The sequence below is a fragment of the Myzus persicae genome, unplaced genomic scaffold (assembly GCF_001856785.1).
Source record: "Myzus persicae strain clone G006 unplaced genomic scaffold, MPER_G0061.0, whole genome shotgun sequence".
NCBI classification, from domain to species: Eukaryota; Metazoa; Arthropoda; class Insecta; order Hemiptera; family Aphididae; genus Myzus; species Myzus persicae.
This window is the reverse complement of record NW_019104377.1, coordinates 951,959-977,581: the sequence shown is the minus strand read 5'-3', so window position 1 is coordinate 977,581 and position 25,623 is coordinate 951,959. Positions and strand designations below refer to the sequence as shown.

The 25,623-nt window shown below is 26.2% G+C and overlaps 2 protein-coding genes and 1 non-coding gene across 3 annotated transcripts in view; 1 reads left to right on the top strand and 2 right to left on the bottom strand.

Annotated features, from left to right (window-relative positions):
- LOC111041640 (formin-like protein CG32138) overlaps positions 1 to 25,623 on the bottom strand; it is a 32,692-nt gene that overhangs the window by 2,489 nt on the left and 4,580 nt on the right. The window contains exons 2-16 of the mRNA XM_022325969.1: positions 18,411 to 18,494; positions 7,526 to 7,612; positions 7,358 to 7,437; positions 7,144 to 7,286; positions 6,870 to 7,057; positions 4,137 to 4,213; positions 3,887 to 4,058; positions 3,556 to 3,816; positions 3,242 to 3,485; positions 2,790 to 3,100; positions 2,500 to 2,716; positions 2,316 to 2,443; positions 1,141 to 1,305; positions 803 to 1,082; positions 456 to 736 (exon numbers count right to left, since the gene is read on the bottom strand). Of these exons, the coding sequence (XP_022181661.1) occupies positions 456 to 736; positions 803 to 1,082; positions 1,141 to 1,305; positions 2,316 to 2,443; positions 2,500 to 2,716; positions 2,790 to 3,100; positions 3,242 to 3,485; positions 3,556 to 3,816; positions 3,887 to 4,058; positions 4,137 to 4,213; positions 6,870 to 7,057; positions 7,144 to 7,286; positions 7,358 to 7,437; positions 7,526 to 7,612; positions 18,411 to 18,494 (2,718 nt within the window). The remainder of the gene's footprint in view (positions 1 to 455; positions 737 to 802; positions 1,083 to 1,140; positions 1,306 to 2,315; positions 2,444 to 2,499; positions 2,717 to 2,789; positions 3,101 to 3,241; positions 3,486 to 3,555; positions 3,817 to 3,886; positions 4,059 to 4,136; positions 4,214 to 6,869; positions 7,058 to 7,143; positions 7,287 to 7,357; positions 7,438 to 7,525; positions 7,613 to 18,410; positions 18,495 to 25,623) is intronic.
- Positions 1,624 to 2,309, top strand: LOC111041642. The gene is made up of 2 exons (XM_022325973.1): positions 1,624 to 1,841; positions 1,898 to 2,309. The coding sequence occupies exons 1-2, from the start codon at positions 1,624 to 1,626 to the stop codon at positions 2,298 to 2,300; spliced, it is 621 nt and encodes a 206-aa protein (XP_022181665.1). The 3' UTR covers positions 2,301 to 2,309.
- Positions 15,863 to 15,934, bottom strand: Trnam-cau. Its single transcript has one exon. It is a non-coding gene; the product is annotated as a tRNA-Met (tRNA).

The window sequence follows — 25,623 nt, the reverse complement described above, 5'->3', positions numbered from 1 at the left end:
TACTTTACAAGTACTTTTTTTATATGTTAAAACACTTTTATGTTTATCACAAATGTATACTTAAAATTATTAATAAATATGCAAACTAAATAATTTATAATATAATATATTATACATTTTTTAATTGGTTCATGACCGTTAAATGTCACATAAGTGCCAATTATATTGTCAAGTTGAACTTCAGTAAGGTAGATATGAATTTTAGGTAATGAGTCATCTGCAAATTTAATGAAATCTTAAAAATTCTTGGAATCATTAAAAAATTTTATTTATTGACTAATTTTTAAAATTGTAGTGAATCTAGATAGAGTGTATCTAGAAAATGTTATTTTACAAATAATGTTGAATATAGCAATGGAAATACTAATATTGAGTGATAATTAACATAAAATATGTTTATTGAGGTTCATATATACATTTATAATCATTTTAAAATATACAAAAACTTTGTTTACCTTGAATGCTTTAACAAATCTTACAAGCATGGAAAAGAAAGTATTGGCATCTGTACCTCGACGTGATTCACCAAAATATTCTACACAATCCCTAAAAGATTCTTGAGCGGTCTTAGTCTCATTTTTCAATCTTTTAAGTTTTTCTTCAGAATTATTAAGGAAGTCTCGAAGAACCATTACATGTTGAGCATTTCCGTAACCTCGTGTTTCACATTCTTTCTTTACGATTTCCATATTTTTTTCTAACTCATTAACATCAGTTATAACATTTTCCAATGATACTAAACATAATATAAATGTATATTTAGTAGTCATAATAATATTTTATTATATAAAATTAACCGTACCAGCTGCTGCTTTATCAATGTACATGAACTCTGAATCAAAATTCATAATTTCTGGCATTTTAGACCTAATAGTATCAACAATAAAGTGTAGAAGGCAAATGCGTCTGTCACTTGACTTGGTATCTACTAAGGTATCTAATGATTGTAGTTTGAATCCATATGCAGGACCTCTTTTCGCACTGTTCATATAATTGCCAAATGCTAATATTATCTCAAGCAATTGACGCAGTTTCTTGGAATTCTTTACGGAGCTTGAAGCTGATATAATTGCGTGCACTTGCTAAAATTGAAAGAATATAAATAAGTTTGGACACGTCAGAAATCATAAGTAAACTCACTGGTGATATTAAATGTAAGTTGTCCATAAAGTTACCCATATAACTCATTATAGATAGTTTGGTAGCAAGTCTTTCAACTTTAGTTAACTGCATTAAAAATTTATCCTCTTCAGTTAACATGTTTATGTCTTTTTTCTCCAACTGATATTCTTTATAAGATTTTACCTATAATACAAATATTAATAAAGTGGTATAATCATAATTTTTTATACACAAAACAATTTAAAAATATACACGGGCAAGTATTTTTAACTTGAATTTTAAATTTGATAAAAATTTAAAAGATTACAATACAAGGGCTAGTTTAGTCTTTCTAGAAAATATTTATGGCATTAATTTTAAGAAAATGTGGTAAATTTTAATATTTAAAAATAGTGGTTTCAACTAATAAATAATATCTGTTATTTTTAGTTGTTAATATGAACAAAACAAACATATTTTCTTAATCACAAGACAATTGAATTTCAACTACAAATTTAAATAATGGTTTTTGTTGAATACATAACTCGTAATGAAAAAAACATAGATAATATATTACAATTGAAACAAAGAAATGGGACTCGATTTATTGAAGGAAATAAGTCTGCTGCAATAACCATTCAACGACATTACAGAGGTTATTACACAAGACTGTATTTTTCAAAGTTAAATGCTGCAGCTAAAATGATTCAAAAACATTGGAAGGGATACATTACTAGAAGGTATACTAATTACAAGTATGTGTTTACTAAATTAGTGATACATTATTATATTTTAGGTATTTCAATATTATATCAATAAAAATGTTTGTATTTAAGTCCATTGAATATTATAATGAAGCAGCTACGATTATTCAAAAATATTTTAAAGGCTATTATGTCAGAAAACATTATTTGGATGTAAAAAAAAATACCAAGTGGATTAAGGAGATTCAAAAACAAAATGATGCTTGGTCTAATATCATGAATGATTATAATCAAAATATTTGTACTAAGTTGGAAATTATACACAAAGAAAGAGTAAAATGTTTGATAATTGATATGGTGTATAAACATCATCCAATGTTAAGGACCATAATAAGAAAAGGAGTGTTCAGTGGAAAAGGAAACAGTGATTCAGAATTTGAAAAACTTGTTAGATATATATATGATCAAATAAATAAGAAGAAACTTAAGATTTAATACCAAAATGTTTACCTCTTGATCGGTGGGAATCATTCGTTGAAGAATTTCAACATTTTCTAAAGGTACTTGTTTTAAGTCTAATGAATTTACAGCCATTATGACACGTTCAACTGGCATATCAAGTTTTCTTCTTGAAATCGCTGTTTTAAAATTTAAAATTAGAAATTTTGGTAATCTAATGGTTTTTTCAACTTACCAATATTTCTTAAGCGAGTATGTTCCAGAAGAGAAATATTATCTTGTTTCTTCATTCGTTTACTCGGGTATGTCATTAACCCGTCGTGTTGGTCAGAATTACCATTAATCAATGCTCGACCAGCAGCTGTCAGCTTAAATTTTTCTTCAAACTGACCAAAGTCTATTACAGAGTGTAACTTATCATCATCAAGCTCATTAAAAATAGTGCCACGAACCTACATTTTTATAAAATAAATACATAAAATAATAACTAAAATTGTAAATGGTAAAAATAATGAAAAATAGTACTTGATTAGGTTTCATTGCAACCCAATTCAAAGTTGGTAACTTGTATTTGGTTAAAACTTTACGCTTTATTGTCATAGCACCATCTGGTGCTTGCATTGTACCCGCTAATGGTGGTGCAGGTGGTGGTGGAATAGGTATACCAGTTGGTTTTGGCGATATCGGTGGTGGTGGTGGTGGCGGTGGAGGTGGCATAGCTATTGAAGAAGCAGTTGAAGGAGGAGGTGGTGGTGGTGGGGGAGGTGGTGGCGGCGGTGATGCAGAAATACTATTGCTTCCAGTTGAGGAACAACTTGAAATGCCACTGCTAGAGCCTGAAAATAAAATTATTAGAAATTTAACCAAAAATGATTTTTAAGAGTAAATTATATATATTCCTCTAATTTATTATAACTGTCAAAATTAATTGTACAACAAAGTTTCAATAGAAAAAAAAAAAAAGTCTAAATTATTACTTAAATCTGGTTGAGCTCCTCGTGAAATCAATTCTTGAATTTTTTCTTCAAGCATGAACTGCCTGGATTGTGATTCACGTTTTTGATCGTTCACAACTCTTCGTAGTGTTGCTACTTCTTCTTCAACTGTACGTTTGCTCTCTGCTGCTGCATCTCTTTCAGCCCGAGCCATTCCAAGCGAGCTCTCTAATGCAGCCAATTGAGCTAATGATTCACGTTCTAATTCAGCTAACCTATCATGTGCCTGGATAAATAAAAAACTACTTATTGCAAGTTTGTTGGTAAAAACTAATTTTTATATTTTTTTCACATACATGTGCAAGTTCGTCCTCTAGAGATTCTACTTTTTCTAAAGCAGCTGTTTTAGTTTCACTATCTTCCATTAATGCTGCTACATCAAATACATTATCAAGATACGCAGAAATTTGAACCTGAAGTTCTTCACTTTCTGTATGCTTGATTTTGACTAGATATTCTTCAAGCCCGAGAGTACTAAATTCGTATTGCAGATGAACCCGAAAATTCATATCTTCCACAGAGTGTACAATTATGTTTATAAATTGCATACAGGCAACCTTAACATTTGATTCAAAAAATAAAACATTGATATTATAAAGTATTTCAAAAACTTTTTATTGAACATACCATAAATTCTATGTGAAAAACTTCATAGTTAATAAAATAATCCATAAGAGTTTGGAAACGTTTCTTTTCCTGGCAGACTTCTTTGAAATTGTCAAATGCAGATAAAATGATCTCGTGACCACCCTTCACTAGACATATTGCAGCCAGAAGCTCAAGCACTAAAGCTTTTGTCCTGAAACGTATACATAGGTATATAAACATTAAACATATTAGCATTTAATTTTAAATATACAAAATTATAATAATATACCTTAAACTTTTGTGCATTAAGCTTAATGCTATACTATTAATTGCATCGGTATGTTGAATCACCATATTTAATCCATACTGAAACAGCAATTTTAAACATGGTCATTTAAATTCATTGAAGAACATTCAGAACACTGATTTATGCATTACAGTTTTAGATTCTAAGAGGCGCGATGAATGTATTGATTTTGCAATGATACTATTTTTTTTATTTTTTTTTTTGTCTGTGTACACGTTTTAATGTTTTATAATAGAAAATATGCTTCTATATTAAACATTGATCGTGGACTCTGGTAGCAAATTGAATCTAGTTGGTACTTTAAAGGAGGTCAAAATTGCAAATACTTAGAACTTTTTAAAAATAATCAAAAAAAAATTAAGTAAAAACATGAATTTTTACGCAAAACCGACAGAATCACAAAATAAATTTTTTTTTGTGTGTAACTAAAAATAAAATAAACTTAGTTTTTGAAATGTTGACTAAATGTTAATACAATCATCTCTTATACCTGATATAATCTAAAAATACTTTGGCTCTTTTTGAACTACAATGAACATTTGAAAATTTCTATATTTTTAGTTGTGTTTCTATAAATGTTGATAAAAAACTTTTTGCAAAGTAAAAATAAAATATATACGAGGTTTTTCGTAAGAAGTTCATACGGAATTTATATGCACAATTTTTTTTTATAGACATTTGAAGTAGAAATTTTAACGAAATTTGATATGTAAACAAATTGATTATAACAATTTTAGTTATTTTGTTGCAATTTAAAAATATTATTCGTGAGTACGTAGAACTTAAAGAATATTATTGTATGTTATACATACAACAACGATATTTTCAAATGTGTTTTCGGTAAAAAGTAATTTAACCTACCATATTAATAGTAAATACATTAACATAACAGCAAAATCGTCTTCGCTCAGAATCGCTTTTCGAATGCAATGACTTATCATTGAATTCCAATCTAACACATATACATCTGAGTGGCTTATTAAATTATGAAGTAAACTCAAACCTACTCTACAGCAGAGCTGTTGGTGCATATTAATGCCCACAACCATACCAATATTTTTTTTAATCGTTTAAATGTATAAACATTTTTTATTGTAATTTATAAACTTTAAAAATAATAAAATGATACAGAAAGATGAATATTTGCGACATTAGTCACATTCCAAATCTAATGGAGCTTGAGGTATTTGTGAATTATTACAATAATAAGTAGGAATACAGGGTATAACAGAACGACCTTACAAATAAAAATTGATATTAGTTAAACTTATAAAAAAAATTATGAAAATTATATGGCTGATAAATAATTTAAGATCTACTTTTTTGAAAATTGACAAAAATAATATTTTGAAAAAATTGTTTACGTTTTGAATCAATTTACTCCAAATATTAATATAAGAATAAAAAATATTTTAAAAATAAGTTACTGTTGATTCTTAAATAAACGTTTTTACCATCAACATTTTTCTAAAATATATATTTACGAATTGTCTATTTTTAATTTTTAATTTCATTATTAAATAATAAGAATAAAGAATTTTATACTTTACTTGTAACATAACTACATAAGCGTCTGCACAAATTATATAAACAAATTGTATTATTGCTTAAAACAAAAGTTATTTCATTTGTTAAGTCATTCTTTCACACCTTCATACTATATATAGTTATCACAAATTGTATATTAATAATTATTCGTTAGATAGAATTTATTGATGTTATTATGAAACCAAGATTTTGATTTTAAGCTCATACAAACTCTAAAATCCCAGCTATAATATTCCTATTATAACAAGCTGAATTCCGATATTTTTTTAGAATCTGTACTTAAGTTATCTTAGTTCATATTTCCAACAACAGTTTAAAATTATCAATAAAACAACTTAATTATTCTGAGTTATATGGATAGTTAATGTGTGAAGTGAAATATACTACTTGTAATTAATAATTTTTAAACCAGTTTTATTGTTTAACTATGTTTATAAAAGTTGCATAAACAAACGAAATATTGTTTTTTTTCTACTTAGCCAGAAATATTATAAAACAAATTAATTTAAAATAATAAGATTATTTATGTAACTTTAGAGTCAACATTTTGAGATTTGACCGGTCATATCTTGATCAAATCGACTTAGGCTTTCACCGGTGACAACTAACTATGCATAATACTAAATACATTAACATTTTAATGTTTTATATAGTGGCACAATTTACTATATTTATTAATTTTGTGAACTTTCCCCCACACCACCCCCAACATTATTTGATCAAAATATCTGGCAACGGTACAATGCGTTTTTCGGTTTGTTTTTATGTTCCCTGGAGCTTTGATTTATCGATATTCTATACTGCATATTATTTTAAATACGTAATACATACGATGACACGAAAAATAAACATGTGTTGAAAATGTATATTAACCTTTAAAGGTCATATTTTATATACAAACTATACACAAGACCTTAATGAAAATACCATAAAACTGGCAAAAAAATGTGCTAGGTTTGATTAAAGTTCAAATGTATAATCAATATAGGAAAAATATGAAGCAAACATTTAGGTCAAACGCCATTTTTAATTTAACAAATAATTGCTTATCATTATTAATATTTACATAAGCACTCAGCCAAGCTTCAAACCCTATTCTAATTAATATTGAATTCACTAAAACGTTCTACACTCAAATTTTTTTAAATAAGACTTTTAAGTTCTCACCTTATTGTTCATGATAGCCCGTAAACACATTATGCAAACGTGTATATCATCTTTGGTATCGCCCATATTTAACTTTGCAGCGTGTCGCGATCTCCGTTTGATCCCAGGGCTATCTAGTACGTCTAAAGTAGGTCTCGCGTGATTCGTTACATTACCGTTACTAATGCCATTTGTGTGAATATGATTACCTACATAAATGTAAACAAAACAAAATCTAAAATCAAATATTTCCCAAACTAATGGATTAAAAATATAAACTAAAACATTCAGATACCTTGAGCGATTTTTTCGGTTGAGATATTAGTCACGTCAACACAAGACCTATATTCATGGCGCATCATCACTAATCTAAAGCTAAGATAGTCAATCAACGAATCTAGACCATGATTCTGATCATCAAGAAATTCACGAACCCACCTATTTGATCAAATTAATCAAGTTTGTAATTAGTAATACATTAAATTTAACATTTCCAATATAAATATTACTCTATATGATTGGTCCTGAGAGATATTTCTAGATCCCGTAAAACCTGTGTAGAAGTGGCATCTCCGACCATTTTTCGCTTCTATAAAACATAAATCAACATTTAATAATACAATTAAAGATTTATAGTAATGTTATACATAGTTTTTTTTTAACAAAAACTCACTTACTCTTGAACTTCGGGAAGCTTTTGGATCTAAATATGTACGGAGTCTAGATAAATAGTGAGCTGGTGGGTCTTTAGCTTGAACCATTTCCTAAAGATAAATAAACAATATATTTTTATTCCAATAATTTTGAAAATTACTTTAAATTATGAACTGTACAATTATTGTACAAACTTATAAGTTTATAACTATTTTCATAAGCGAAGAAAATGTATGAGGGGGTCATAATAAAACCAAACACCAAAATGTGTACATAAATAAGTAATTCAAATATTAAATAATAACCAGAATCACGACTTCACGGTTCCTATATACAAGCCCAGATAAATTGTTTTTATTAAGTTGGTGAGAGAGGGTTGACATGTGCTACGGTGTATTGTGGCAAGTTTAAAGTTCGCAAGGCTATTATCTGATCAATCGATCAAAGAGCTCTTTGCTAACTATAGTTAGCTGTTTTAACTTTCATAATGATTTTAAATACGATATATCTAATAGAATTAAGATCTTTTTTCCCAATTTAGGCACCTATTATTATACATTTGCACTGAAAAGTAAACATATCTAATTTTAATTCAGTTAAAAAAACACTGATGAAACTTGTTTCAATCAATATAACATAATACAACATAATAGTAGATGTGTACAACTACACACAAATAATAATAATTATATCTTAGATACCTATATGGCTAATTTCTACATGTTTATAAATAATACACTTGTTATTCAGCTGCGTATGGAATTGTATAATAATTTTTAATTATGTATTATTTTTGTACACCATGTCTTGCAAAATTTTGAATTAAAAAAAACATTATTCTTTTAACAAAGAAAAACCAACTACTTGTAAATAATTTCAAATATTTTATAAAGTAAAAACTATCACTTATTATAATACTACTAACGTCTACTAACTAAACTGATAATGTTATAAAGAATGTAACAATATGTGATCATTATATGAATAACTAATAAGTAGGTAGGTAATAAAAATTCTAGACACGAAAACTAAAAGTAAATAGTAATGTATTAAAGAAATAATTATGTTAACACATACGTAGGTATTGTATTAAAATATACTTAAACATCATAAATATTTTAAAAAGTAAAATTAATATGTTATTTTAGGGATCAAATAAAGATTGAAATAGAAATTAATATGTTAAAATAAATTATTATTTAAAGAATGCAGTCTGTTCTCAGAAGCTACATTAATAAAATGAAAACAATGATCAATAAAGAGAATGCATATATTATATTGTAAAATGTATAATACAAAACATTACCACCAAAATGGCAAAATCGTTAAAACCAGCAAGTAGGTACCTGATAAACACAAATAAGTATAGAAATATTTTGATGTGTTCAAACGTATTATGCGCGATAAACGGCACTGCATTTTTTGTTATGCTATTGTATTTTTTTCTTCTCAATACATACAACACAACAGCTCGAGTAAATAACGAAATTAAATAGGTAAGTAATAAGTATATATTATATTACATTATAATTTATAATATCACCTATAATTTACATGCGGTCCATTATTTGTCTGACATCATATCATGTTTTCAACAGACGAGTAGGTACAAAAAATATAAGTAGGTATAAACAATTTATTTTATGTATGTATGTATGTATGTATGTGTGTGTGTGTGTGTGTGTGTATGTGTAGGTAAATGTATACAACATACGAGAGAAGTGTTGGTGTTGGTGTAGGTATGTTTATGTTTTAATGGTTTCCTTCGGCAAAGATGCAGATTCAATATGGACGGTTGACCTCGACTGGGCTAACTGAGGTTAACGGGGAATTATGACTCATATCACTGCCCACGTAAAAGCTACGATGAATACGTTTAGTTATAATAACATATTGGTTATTTGATTTTACACTTTCCTGTGACAAACGATCAAGCTATGTACCTTTACTAAATCCCAAGGAAGACTTTGATGTGAATGAAGATAAATTAACATTGATAACCAATGTACCAATATAATACACTATATCAGTCACTTTGCTTTAGTAAACAAGAGAAATCCAACTACTTTATTATTACAATAACGTTGACACGTGCATTTTGTAATCTTTTGTTCTGTTGTACAAATTTAAATTACAAATGTGTATTTAGAACAAATTTATAATTAAATGTGTTGGTATAATAATATACTACTATAATACTATATACGAACTGTTATAGTGTTATAATATGATAACATAAAACAATTTAATTAAAGAAGTATAATTACTATACGTTTATAGGTACGATACTTCATAATCCTGATACAATTTATGGAAATATTACATACCTATTCTACATATCTAGGGGTAAACGTATGTAATAATATGTATATTGAGTACGTTTCAAAATATATTTATTTATCAATTTGCCAAGTTTTTGTATACACGATAATTCTATCATTTCTTAACCTATTTTAATACATTTGGTTTCAATTAAAAAGTATTTATTTTAACGCAAATTTTACCAAAACTGAAAAAAAATAGCATGAAATAAGAAATATCTTTTAAATTATTTCTATATATATTAATGAGAATAAACCAATAATAAACATCGCATATAAAGTGTTTCCATTAACTATATAAATGTAATTACTATATTGCATTTTATAATTTTAATAAGAAAAATGTTCTAACCAATGAAAAAAAAAAACAAAAAAATACCATTAATTAATAATATTTGACCACAATAAAATCTAAATGATATAGTAAAATTATACAAATTGAAGGGATTATCACAACAAACAACAGAATAATATATCTGTATTACCAATTGATGACAGTCGGCTGTCATTACTATTTAACTTTTTACACATTAAATAATATAAACTTTTTAAAATATAACTTTATATTAAATCTATTAATATTACTTAATTTACATAATGTATTCATACGACATGTTATAATATATATTATTTTTGTATGGTATTAATGATAGTAAAATAGATTAGCAGACTTGTCATTAATAAACAATTAAATCATAGTTTTTTTAATAATATGAATTAAAAAAGAATAATATAATGAACTCTGTGTACCTACATAATTAGCTAGGTACTACAATAGTCAATAAACACAGCATTTAAATGCATAAAGCAATAACTAATAACTATAATATTGTTGTACATGTCCTTCATAATTTTATTCAGGAACAAATCTTTTTTTAAAACTTTTAAACAATAACAAATGCCAGCCATCAAATGATGAACAACCAATTTTTATACTTCTCAAAAGTTTAAACCATAATCATATGATACTCAAGCCAACGATATTCAAACCACGTCTCTTTTTGTTTTTAAACCGACCCCGATTGAGAAGGACGGCGTAATATTATTGTACATAAAGAAAAACATTCAACGAAATTCGAATTGAACGTGCCTAAATCAAAATAAAACTATATATGTATATATAGTCAAAGTCAATGCGTGCATGTCGCATAGAACATAAAATATGATGAAGAAATTCTAAGAACATAATAATGAAAGTGGATCAGTTAACCTACACAATAATGTAATACGACACCTAAAATTACTATAGCCTATTTGGCTCTTTAATACTCAATTGGAACTCTACAATTCATAATAATAAAAAGAGAGCACTGGAATCAACTGCACTGATCCACATCACGGTGTTTAATATTTTAATTTATAAAAAGCGGAAAATGATCCGTTGAAGAGAATTTAATGTATATAGTTAGCAAGATTAATAGTTATGATAGTAGGTATATTTTATAATTCAACTTTTAGGGTAAACCACTGGTGACCAAAACAGACAAGGGAATTAATAATAGTTCAGCACGAGGTTCAGCATAATATCACAAAATAGTTTTAAGGAAAAAAATGATAAATAGATATGATACGGGAAAATAAACTGGTTTCACACTGCAAGGGTTTTATAAAAATGCATATTATTATGGTAGGTATCGTATGGATACAAGTTTCAACTAACACTTGGTCAGAGCAAATGACCGTAGCGCATTCATTATTCATTTTCATCATTCTCATAAATATAATGAACACCCACAATGTTTCCTATGGATGTATATATGGCAGTTCGTGGTCCATAAAAACACAAAATTAAATGGGGAGGGTCACAGTCGGTCGCTTTCATGTGCCACGTTGCCACTAAAAAGGATTTTAAACGATGTAAACATTCACACAGACATAGATGAATAATGAGCTAATTAATTTGCATTTAATAGCAAACACCAAACCAATATAAATTGGGTTCTATTGGTTGGTTATCTGTACCGTAAAGTTAATTTTAAAAAAAATAAAAAACAAAAGAAGCTACACTGTCTGCGTTTGTGCACCTAGTACAAACGGTTAATTATAAAAAAATTATACGCCCGCATATAATTAGAACCTTATACAGAAAATGTTTATAAATATAAAATTGTAATTAGTTTATTTAAATAAATGGATAACAATTATTCGCCGTCATCTACACAATAACTTTCTTATTAATTTTCCACAACATACATCATTTTTATCTTTAATACATATTTATTTATTCACTTTATTATTCTACAGTCATGCAAAACTATTGTAATTCATATAAATATACTATAAAACAGAAAGCATATGAAAAAATAATTCAATAATTATCAAATAACAGTTAAAATATTTTTAATTATTCAAACTTGAATACACTTTTTCGGATTGCTCATGCAACCTCAACTATTTAAGAAGTATAGTTATTATTCCTTTTATTTTTATTATTAGTCATTGTAACCATATTATCATCATTTATTATTATAATAAGATAGGTAAACTACAAAAAGAATCTTAACGTTTAGTTTAATATTAACTCATGTCATATCTCAATACAATATGACTCTCGTAAATATTTTAAAGTATTTGTTATCCTATCATAATACATTGCTAAGTTATGACTAGTTAGTAATTAGTAATTACCTAATATTTATACAAATAAAATATATAATATATAAATGATGTAAATTTTATATTTTTATGAAAAAACAAAAACAATATTTGAGATTGAGTACTTGACAATGGCATACAAAGTAAATAATGAATCAAATAGGTACATTCTTGTGTCATACAAATATCACGTATTCGATATCTATTGTTTATACATAAATACATAATATATACATCGACTATGATAAAATACAAATATTATGTGATTACGGATAATTACTATTAATTCTATACGGTACAATTAGATGATTATAACTTATATCTAGTTAACATAATGATAAATATCAAGAAACAAATTAAAATTTGGAAACTGAAATATATTATATATAGTTAAGTACATCCTAATAAAAAAAAAAATAAAAAAAGTATATTAATCTATATTCTGGGTCGCCAGTTCCTATTTTCTTTAAATATATTAAAATCATCAATAGGTATTCGTTTCGGTAGATTTTAATCAAAATATTTAATTAATTTTTAAGAAATTGTTTCTCTCTTCCAAACCGTAATTAACAATACAGGGATACAAGGAAGGTCTACATAGATACCAGGAAGGGCTACATAGATACCAGGAAGGGCTACATAGATACCAGGAAGGGATACAGGATACCATATCTTACACGTTTTTCAACATTAAAAATAATATTAAAGATTGATTAAAATGTTAACAAAGGTAAAAGTACATCTAAACTAACAAGATAATAACATATTAACATATCTCAAGTACGATTTGACGATTTGTAGTACAATACGTCAATACAAAATATATTTAAATAATGTCGGTAGCAATATAACATTACAAGTGACAAGTCTACTAAGTACAAGTGAACAAACAGTTAATTTGGTTTTGCTTATTTTATTTTAGGTACTATTGAAACATCAAATCTGGAAATATAAAAATAAATATTTAGGTGCTATAATATCGGTGGGTTTAACCTTGTTAGTTCATGTCGTGGCCCCACTTTAACCCGGACTTATTTATGTTGATTTGCCTTATTGTTTAGTTCAACAAATAAAAACTTTGTACATCTTATTTTGAACATTTTCTACCAAAACAACTTAAAATATATCATTGACAAAAAAATCTCAAACATTTATAAATAGGGTAAAAAAATCATATACATGTAGAATACATCAACACATAATAATATTACTAATTTACACATATTTTATAGGGCACTCAAATATTATTGTATTACAAAACTGTGTATTTTTAATGACTAAGATAGAGAATTGTCATCTATAATAAAATAAACTTAGTACAACTAATACGTAAAGCTATTTAAAAAATAATATTATATATTTTGGGGGATCGTCAACCTTTTTATCCTATAAATCCTAGTAATAAAATAATTGAACGGTCTAATCACGTCTTGATTCGTAGGATACTAACATTATACTAACAATACAGGAAGTGTTTATTATCATTAAAATAAACACATTTCCTCTAAAATAACTTTACATGTTAAATTTGTATTTTTTTTTAAAAGAATATCCAAGGTAGGTAATTTCAATATTTTAGTATTAATACAATATTTATTTTACAAGATTATAAATTAGTATACCTAGTATAAAAGCTTATAAATCCAATTGCAATACTTTTTAAAGGCATATGTGAAAAAAAATGTTGAAACCATAATTACTTATAATTCAGAATAGTTAAATAAATTTAAAAAATCAACTCCAAAAAAACTTCATAAAAATATTTCAACAACATTAGATCATTAAAAATTAAAAGTACCTAATGTGTAATGTATTATCGTCGATTATAAATACTTATATTTATAACCAATGGTATTATACTATTATGCATACCTAAATATAAACTGACTCAATGTAATGTGTAGAGTAAAAAGGGGGAAAGGAGGTAACTGTTCTGCTGTACAGCTGTACATTGTCTATTGTGTACCTCGTAATTGAGTACCTAAGTCACTGTATGTGACTATACCTATGTTACTATATGTATGTGTTTAATTAAAATACTATGATAAATTAGTGTATATGAAAAACGATGTATTTTTGGTTTCAGAATGCTGTTGTTTATACAATCATATATATTATATTTTCAAGCTTTTTGTCCGTGTGTAAGCAAATTTTAATGTATATAAATGACCAAAAAGAGTCAAAATATTTTGAAAATTATACTGCGTGTATAAAATTTTAATATTATCGTTTGGTGAAAATTATAATTATGTACCTACATAAGGTAATTTATATTTGAAAAACACTGGTTTTCCGTAAAAATTCCATTTTTGCCCTAATTTTTTTCATGTTTCCCAATTATTAAGAAAAATACTGGGAATTATTTAGTTTTGAACACCCGAGGTTTTGATCAACTAAATTCACTTTCAAACAATAAAAATTATGAGGTTGAAATTTGAAGCATTTTTTCTGCTTTGAAAATTAAAGTGTCTGCAGACACCAAAAACGCACACACACATCGTTGTAAAATCAATAAAATTATTGCTTAACTCAGAATCAAAAAAAGTACATCAAATATTTTATGCAATTCTATTGGTAGAGTTCGATATTATTGACGCTTATAAAATTTGTCAATAGGTAATAAATACAAATCTTACGTATTGTCATACATTAATTATTTATTATGCGTTGTCTTAAAAGTTTAAAATTCGACACGAATAAATTTAAAGAAAATGATTATTGTAATTGAATTGGCATTGAAATTTATTCTATGGTGAAAATAATATTCTCAATAATCATTAATCATTATCGTATAATTATTATTTTCAATTAAATAAAAAAAAAGTACGACCTTAATTTATACAGCAATCAGATCTTAAATTGTAAATAAATTAAAAAAGACGGGAAATCATGTTATAATTAAACAACCATCATCATCTATATAAAAAGCCGTGTAATGACGTAATCCCATAATGAAACACGACGACATGTGTCTGGGTATACCAGTGAATGCACAATATCCGGTCCACCGGTACGGTGGGAACGATGCCGAATAAATGTTTAAAGGATGTGACATGTAACGATGCACTTGCGTCTTGCAGTGTCACTCGATTAAATGTTTAAATTGATACAAGAGTACAAGACAGAAAATTTTTCGAAATTTACGAAAAGGTACAACACAATTTATGAGAATTATTTTATTTCACCGACGTAATAAAAATATGTCTATAATATATTACTACGCAAATACGCAATAGTATACTATTATTTTAAATGAAATTACATACTACCTAGTGTATTAAAGATAATGGGCTTGATTAAAATAATCATGTTTTCTTTTTTATTATAACCCAATAATACTTTTATTAAAATTAAAATGTTATAAGTAGGGAACGGACTTTAATGCCATACAAAATAAGAAAAATTATAATTTGTCTAAATAAAAAAAAATGCAAAAAAATTTCTTAGCAGAGCGTGGTTTCGATCCACGGACCTCTGGGTTATGGGCCCAGCACGCTTCCACTGCGCCACTCTGCTGGTTGTACAATACGAACAAAATAGAGCTATCTAAAGGCGATGCTTAAAATAATATAATAAAAATGAAATAGATAAATATTACCTATAGTGTAAAAATATATTACTTTTACCAATATACATAATATATTACCCAAGTACCTGAGTTCTACAATATGACAAAATAGTATTTATATGATTATGTTTTTCATTATTATAATTTATTAACAATGCCGTTTTGTTGCACAAATAAGACATCAACAATCAACAATTATGTCCAATATATCATAGTCTTAGACATATTATTATATAAATTAAACTAAATTGATAGATATAGACTGAGACACCTACATATAATTTATAGTCAAGACAGTATTTTCAATTTTTCAAAATGATGCACTCTTACTTCAAAAATAAACTTAGCCTTACTTCAAATTCCAATATATTTTACACATTTATTTGTGCTAATAGTTTTCATGGTCATTGGCACAATTTAAATTAATAAACTGGGGGTGCTTAAGCTCTATTTATATTTTCAGTTAGTGTTATGATAATGATGCATGTTCCATGGATTACATAATGAGCAACTTTGCCCCCTCCCACCCCCATTTGGTATTGAACAATCAAATTGTCTTCATTCTTTACATGGAAAAATTATTATACGTTTGTAAATACAGTAGAACTTCGATCATAAGAAATTCCACACTAATTTGGACTGCAACTAGTTCAGAACGTAAAAGATTGGATATTGGTAATTGTCTTAGTAGCATATATAATAATATAATATGTACATACATATTGCATAATACATTGGTATTTATGAATTATAATATTGAATTATTATGTTCATTAATTAATTATGCATTAAAATGGATAACAAAGCGTTTAGATATTGGATACACAGATATTTGTTTGGTTAATAGAAAGTTCGTATAATCGAGGATCGGATAGTCGAGGTTCTACTATATCTGGTATCTTGGACAATACCGCGCTAATTAGCGATTATTAATTACCAAATTGTGCACACATATTATTCCTTGAGACAGTGGTGAAATGAACTTAAAATAACCCATAGCAACCTAAAATTGTCCCAACCACCCACCGACCCTTTATAATAAGCACAAGTAATATTAGGTATTATTAGTACTACTATTACTATTTACTATTAATATTATTTAGTAATTGTTTTTCACTTTCATAATTTCATATTGAGCACCCACCCACTCTAAACATTAAAAAAAATCGAGATGCAATTACTTTTCTTAGAGATATCTGGAAAGCTACACTTTCCATAGAAGTTCTAATCGAGTTCGAAAAATTTACCATATTATAGATGATAGGCGGTTAGTCTATATTGGTCGAATTAATTCACGAAGAAAGCGAGGAAACCTAGGCATGAACTGAGGTACACTAAAACCGTGATACAAGTCTGGTAATACACGTATGTCGTATAGTATAATGACTTTGTACACTGTATATTTAAATGTATTAATACAACATAAGTACTAAAATATACCATAAATAGCATAAATTATAAGGTTGCTAATTAAAAAACTTGTGGTGCTAAGCACACCCAATCCCTCCCCCTCTCCATAGTTTAATATACGAGTATGTATATTGTATATTGTATATATATGACACGTGCAACTACTATACAGTATTGTAAGATAGGTACCAATACGCATGTGCACGGCGTGTTTATAAAAAATATCATTATTTAATTAACCAAAATAAACAAATAAACATATTAATATTATAATTAATATAATAATTAAAAACTAAAAAAAATAGCAGAAATAAAACACAACAATTCTTTTCAAATTTATTTAAAAATAATTTATTGTTATTGTATTATTCCAAATGATTATGATCAGTTATAAAATATATGTATACACAATACAATATACCACTATAGAATTCACCATTATATAATAAATTGTGTAACGTAACTCAAAACATTATCTAACATTTATTTCTTTACTACCTCAATACTTCAATAGTATACGAGAACAACTACAGTACAAAACGTAAAAACACATATCATTCTGAGGTGAAATATTAAATTTATATTTGCTTCTATTATATTATACAAGTTCAGTTTCAGATGTCATTGATAAACTATGATATTATACGGAATATAGATATTATCTTAAGGTTTACATTAAAGCCCGAAAACGAATGAATGCAAGCGAATGCTTCCGAACAAACCGATATGTAAACTGTACAGCCGGTCTGATCAAAGCATTCAAATTTGTCGGGTAGCATTCGTTTGGGTTCGAGATCTAATGTAAACCAGCATTTACATAGCTATACGCGGGACATACTATATACATTTCACGGAAAAAGTAAACTATAAAAATAGAAAATCACACGACAGTGCAAACTTAAAAAGATATTATATTTATATATTTTTTAATGCTAAATTGTATGATAATTTCATTAGGTTTTAAAATTGCATACCATGAAAAAATTATTATAATAAAAAATATATTTACTATACCTGATCACAAATTAAGTCCCATTTTTTTTCATCATCATACTGCTTAAGGAGTTTTGCTTTGTCCGCAGGCAAGTTCATGGATGCCTATAACACGTGATCAAAAAAATCGAGATTAATAATTGGTTTATTTCCTTCCAAGTTCCTACACAATTGTCATTGTTGAGACAAATAAATAAATCAACGAAGGCGAATGTAATTATGTCTTATGCCTAATCTTTATGCAATTCTAATATGATTCTATGTTTTCGGGTACCCAGGAATATTCATAACGACTACAAAATACTTATATAAATTATCAAATTACACACAAATGTACGATGATGGGTAATGCATTAATAGCTTACCTACAGAATTATATTTTTGCAAAGTTAATAGTATAATAGATTGATGATATTATATAGTATATGCTATTCATAAAAGTCAGTTAAAAATGTGAACAGTGATTATTAATTATTTACTGAGTTCGAGTAAACATTGTATTATTATTGCTATTTACCAAATAATATTATATTAATTTGAATATAAAATTAGCTAACATTTGTATAATATAATAGGTTGTTTAAAATCAGCAACAATCATAAATTAACAAATGGTAAAATACGTAATTCACATCTCACGCGATTAGTCAGTTCACAACAAATCCTTAGATAAAAATGATTCATGGAAAACCAAAATAAATTAGAAACAATTATTTTGTACTACATCTAATTTATTTTTATTTACACTTTTAGACTCTTAATGGTCTGAATCTATGAATTAATTTAGGCATTACTGTATGGACTATTTAACAAGAAATATTAACTTACGAACAACCGGTTACATACCTACATTTATAACTAAGTATACAATTTAAGCACGTTTTTCAATTGTAATAATGTATTTTTTAATTTACCAAAAATAAATTTCCATCTTATATAAGCCACGTTTTCCATATAATTATATTGTTTATTATCATTCAAAAGTGATTAACATTTACAATACTAATGTCTAATACTATAAATTTGTAAATAAATGTATTATTTTACCAATATTATTATATACATATTTTTTTTTTTTGTACTAAAATATTAAATCATATTTTAAAGTTCAATAGTTTTCACAATGTAATAATATTGATTACCTAGAGCACCATACTTATACTAATAAAAATGAGTAATGAACTATGAAATGAAAATAAAATAATCATAGCAAATTTTGAAACGAATACCATTTTCTATTGTATATTTATTTTATATCCTGTAGATATTTTGATTAATTTAAAATCAGTTCTACGGGGGACGACGTCGAGCTGTTATATTAAAAATAAACATACTATGTTTAATTTAAAACTCAATAGATATAAATGCAATATAATAATTAATAACTGACATAAATCATTAATAAATCATACAAAATATTTCGAGTTGTGTCCGCACTATGAATATTATGACGACACTGTATAAGATTAGTTTAAATTTAAATAGTGATACATAGTTTAAAATACTTAATCATTAAGGTAAATGATTAAATTTTTAAAAAAAATGAATTACTTGATACAAACATTAAAACTTATTAATTAAAATACAAATGAAACAATTCAAAAATCAATTCAAAAACAAGTTGGGTATTTTGAAATGTTTTTCAAACATTATATTATTATATATACCTAATACCTTTTTTTGGTATTAAATTTTATTATAATTAAACGAAACATTTTCAAATACAATATGTAAATCGTAATTTAATTAAGATTAACATCATGGAATACACTACTTCACTATGATCTATTTATTTATACCTAATAACACACTTTTTTTGTTTTAATGGAGACCAGAAAAAATGTCACAATTTTCATTACATAACCTCTACTGTTATTGTTTGAAGAAAGCATTGTTACTCAACTATGTTTTTCCTTTCTCCAAAATCTTATTATATCGTTATTGCCATCGTTAAAATATTTTTGATTACCCGCGTGGAACCAGAATTAAAATCTAAAACTAAGGTAATCTTACATCACAATACTCACTCAGGAGGACCTATAAGATGGAAAAAATAATTTTAATGAATTTTCGTCTTATCCTCATTTTAAGACAACATTATATCCATTCGATGATCACTCGGAGGTTCATTAACAATACAATAGTTATTTTATTATTCTGAGGATACTTAAAGCCTAAAGGTAACAATACTGCCCTCGGGAAGCTTAGTGAATGAATGATGACATGGCACCTCAAATTTTCTATTATAAAACAATAAATTATCGAATACTGAATATAATAAAAGCGAGAATATAGTACCACACCCATTTAATATGATAGCTGCAGGGGTTGAGGGTCTATTGTGATTTTTAAAATCGAAGGGTGTGGTGTCGAAGACGTTTTGAGGGTTCCGGTATAGACACTTGTATTTTATTTTAAGGGTAACGTTTGGTTTTAAAATATATAGTATTAAAAATATTTACTTAAACAGTTATACGAAAAATTGTACATTTATAGTTCCAAAAAGAAACACTATTTAATATATTATGTTGTCAATGCTATTTTCACACGGTTTACGCATATAACATATTTAACAAATAATCATTTTAACTCATAAAACAATGCAGAATATAAGTAGAAGACTACAAGTCCAATTTTTTTTTTTAGTTATAATGTCAAAGGATTTATAACATTTATTTCTTCGTTAAATTAATATTTTAATTGTTTAATATATTATATTACCAAATGCCGATGGGGAATAAATAATATGGTATAAATAGTATCTAATTTCATATGCGAGCGCCATGATAAATTCCATATTGTTATTCAACTAGAATAAAAAACAAGAACAATGCTCATTGTAGTTGTTTTAACACCTATATGGCCTGTATCTAAACTAAATTTGCATATATATTACAAATATATTCAATGCGTCTTGATTTTTTACTAAAATTGAGTGAAAATATTAAAAATGTGCTAATGGGTGTTTTCCATTTTAAATCGTCTTAAAATTAAACTAAATATTTATTTATTTATTTTTTTTATTCATGGTACAGCATCAAATGCTAAGGTTATTAGCTTGCAACAAAAATTGGTAATTAGTACATAATAGAGTATAGTTATACAATAGATTCTTAAATTAAATTATACATATCAATTTGTTTTAAATATTTATTAAAATATTCAATATGACACAACACACAAGGTTAGGTTAAAGGTAGGACACAAACGCGTGAAACATAAGAATTGTGGATATTTTTCTCATAACGCTCACCTTATGGCTTGTACCTACTATTTTAAATCAAAAATATCCGTTGACTTAACTAGTTATGGAAACACACGTATATTTCGTCACACAAAAAAACTACTTTTTTGTATAAAATATAAATATGACATAAACGCCATAATAATAATGCCGAGAAAACAAAATTATACATCGAAAATAAAATGTAACAATTCATTTTTACCAGTAAATATTATTGTTTTTTTTATACATCTTTATACACATAACACATTTATAAATTAAAATACAGCTTTTAAAGACAACAGGACGGTTCAACATAATAAAATAAATATATAATACGTAGGTATATTAAAAATTGGGTCACTATGAGCACGCAATACGAATGAACCTCATAAAATAACGATAAAACGTTTTCAATTTATATCCATTAAGGGATTGTTAGTTTTATAGTGGCTTTTTAGACTTTAAGCCCATGTAATATATGGTTAAAGTAGGGGTTAAAGTAGTTTTTAATGATTTTTATTTGTTTAAAGTGTAAAATCGCTTTAATATTTTAATAATATTTCTGTTAAAATAACATGATACATTATTGGTTCTTAATATATACTTTGATACTGTTTATGTACATGAACAAAAAATAATAACAATTATTTTCATCATAAAAAATTAACAAGAAAAATAATACACAAATCACATGTCATATTGTAAATTAATTCAAACAATATAAAGGAGTAACTTTTGTTTAATTATAATTTATAGTCAATTAAAATTTGTATTTCCTTGATTTAAATTTGGGTGAAAAATAAATACAAATTATGAATAATACAAAATGAAATTAATGCAAAAAATGAATTTACATTCTTACTTAAGATTTATAGTTACATTTTCAATAATTATATGAAAATACCATAGATAGAGCCATAAAGAATTTTTTTAAGTGAATTAAATTACATTTTTTTGTTTTTAAGTTTATATTAGTGTTATTCAATAATAAATCACAATTCATTTTTAATAAATATCTGTCATCTTTTTACCTATATGCAGCATTGTATATTTTATATGTGCTATTCCATTCACGTTTCAAAAGAAAAAAACGATAAATTATGTTCACTCAAATAGATTCTACTACACATATACACTATAAAATATGCCTAAAATAGTAACATGTAATTACTGATTAAGATTAGTAAAAGAAAAAATTAGTCATAGTAAAAATCAATCATTTCATATTTTCATCACTACGAAGTACTTAAATATTTGTTTTATTACTATGTAGAATGATAAAGAAACTAGTTCAACAACACGTATAGTTTATTGCAATTTTTTTCAAACACTCAACATAATATTATGTTTATGTATTTTTGGCAGTAATAATTTAAGTTCTAAATAAAAAACAATCAATTTTTAAATACAATTTTCATTGAACTTAGTGGTATAAAGTGCCAAATACAGTATCACAATGATCATAAATTCTACATTCCGCGAGAACATTGCCATTTACCATTCTTTTCTTATCAATCCTCAGAACGTTTACAATAATAATAAAATGCACATGGTTAAAAATAAGAAATATTAATGCGAACACATGTTTCATGTTTGCGACCCTATCACCCTAATTCATTGTCTGCTTGAATGCGGGTATAAGCCATAAGGTATGATAGAAAAATATGACAACTTGTATGATGTTGAGTTTTAGGCACATTTAAAATGATCGTATAAAGAAAAATCCAATGACGTTAATCCAAAATGTGTATGAAAAATCAGGCATTACAAAATCTGGCATTCATCAACGAAAGACATGCAACGGATAACGTAAATAAAATTAAATAAACCCAGAAATGTAAAATAATATTATTTCTAGTTTTTCATATCATTTATACCTAAACAGTAATTAAAATTAAAATATTGTACTAAATAAATAATTGATCTATAACTAACTGACCTTTTTTTATCTGACATGTGCTTTATATTTCTCAAAATTTAAATAGCTTAACAAAATGTACAACTTTAAGATAAAAAAAATAATTTCCAAAATTATTAAGTTTTTAGATGGATTTAGAAAAAATTTGATAATTTTTAAAAATGTTAAAGTTGAAAAAAAACTAACACATTTCCTGTGTTGTAAAGTCATAAAAATATAATTGGATGATGAGTTTTATTTTGAACATTTTATTACCCACTTAGACGAATTAATAGTAGAATTTGATTTCGATTTCAAGAAGTTGAACTTATTATGCGACCTCAAATAAATTTGTTTAATTAGCCTATGGGCTATGGCTGTTAAAAGCGAAAAGCAAGATGCTTCACTTCAATTAGAAATATGTGAGTTGTAAGAAGGTCCATATTTTATCTACGAAAGAGATTGATGAGTGACTTTGGAAAACATCACCCGTTGAAAAATACTGACTTTTACAAGATTTTCCATTGAAAATTATATCTATGTTTGGAATGACTTACATTTGTGAATGTTCATTTTCTATTATGAAACATACATAAAATCAAAAGAAAGAAATAGTCTTACAGATTAAACATTAAGTTGATTTTGTTGCGTTATCATTCGCAGCCAAATATACTCATTTTTAATAACTTTATAGAAGGTAGATACCAAATAATATGAGTCAAATTGTAAACGTTTTATATTTTGTTTTACCTAGAAGTTATGTAGTTTGGAAATGTATGTAGCTATGAAGTAGTGTATTTTGCCGTAGCTATATAATTACGCAACTGTGGCCTAGAATATTATTTCTACAAAGCATTGTTATTACTATTATTGTAGACTAGCGAGACAATTTTTTGATGAATACAGAATATAATACTTTATGAATATGATGATACGCGATACATTTTTAGATAATCCATTAAAATATTAATTTATAAATTGATTGTGTCCATCCGATTCTTTTATTATATATTATCCATTGTTACAATTAATTTACTTAGTGTTTTAGTTAAGTTTCTATTTAATCACTTACCCTTAATATTAGGCGATAGCTTTACATTATATATTAATGATTGTCTTAGTTAATTCATACAAATATTTTAGACAACTATGCTATTTTATTAAATTATTGTATACTTGACAGTGCAGGAAGAGAAAATATAAAAAGGTGATCACGATACAGATGGTACTGCAAATATATTGAGTACTCACATCGCTTACTTTATCTAGCTAATTGCTTATTTATTATCATTATAAAATAATAATATCTAATCATTAGATTTGAACGACGAAAAAACGGGTTAAACGATTATTCTAACAAAGCTTATTGAAGCATTAAAAAGGAAATCTTTCCTAAATCATACACACAATATAACGTTAAATATATTGAATTGAAGTTTTAGGATCTATTTTTTGTTATGAAAATAGAACAAATCATGCAGAGATTTTATACACACATTTATAAAAGAAGATGGAAAAAAATTTGTTTTTTTTTCATAATTTAAATGACCAACAAATTATGGAATAGAACAATATTTACTTACTTACGCAGTTGACTAAAATTTAATTAAAGAAAACCAAAAATATAATTATTAAATGATGTAAACTTATTAATCTTTAAATCATTAAAAAAAAATGAGAATGAGTGCAACAAAATATTTAATAAACTGAGAGTATATATTATTTAATATAGGTAATACAATCAAATTAATTACGTAAATATAGTATGAATATGACGTATGCAGTTTATAAACCAGGGAATAAACCGAATACTGTAGTATAGTATAGAATGTACAGGTTTTAAATGTATATTTTTGGGGGGCTTTGATTGTTTCATCTGCAGTTTATGCTACGTTTTGGATAAGCGAAATTATTGATTTCGTCAAAAATTGTTTTCGGAATAAACAGTAAGGATTAATCACATTTTTCTTACCTCTATAGTTAGGTTTAGCCAAACTACCAGTAAATCTCAATTAAACCAAAATTTGAACCTTTGAAAACTTTAAGGGTTTTACTAATTGACGTACATAAAGTACCTATAAATATATTTTAAACGATATTTGGCTGCTATCT

Excerpts from the sequence above, each read along its gene's own strand:
- LOC111041642 (XM_022325973.1), top strand. The coding sequence starts at position 1,624 with ATGGTTTTTGTTGAATACATAACTCGTAATGAAAAAAACATAGATAAT. Across the intron at positions 1,842-1,897 it reads AAGGGATACATTACTAGAAG|GTATTTCAATATTATATCAA; the intron begins GTATACTAATTA and ends ATTATATTTTAG.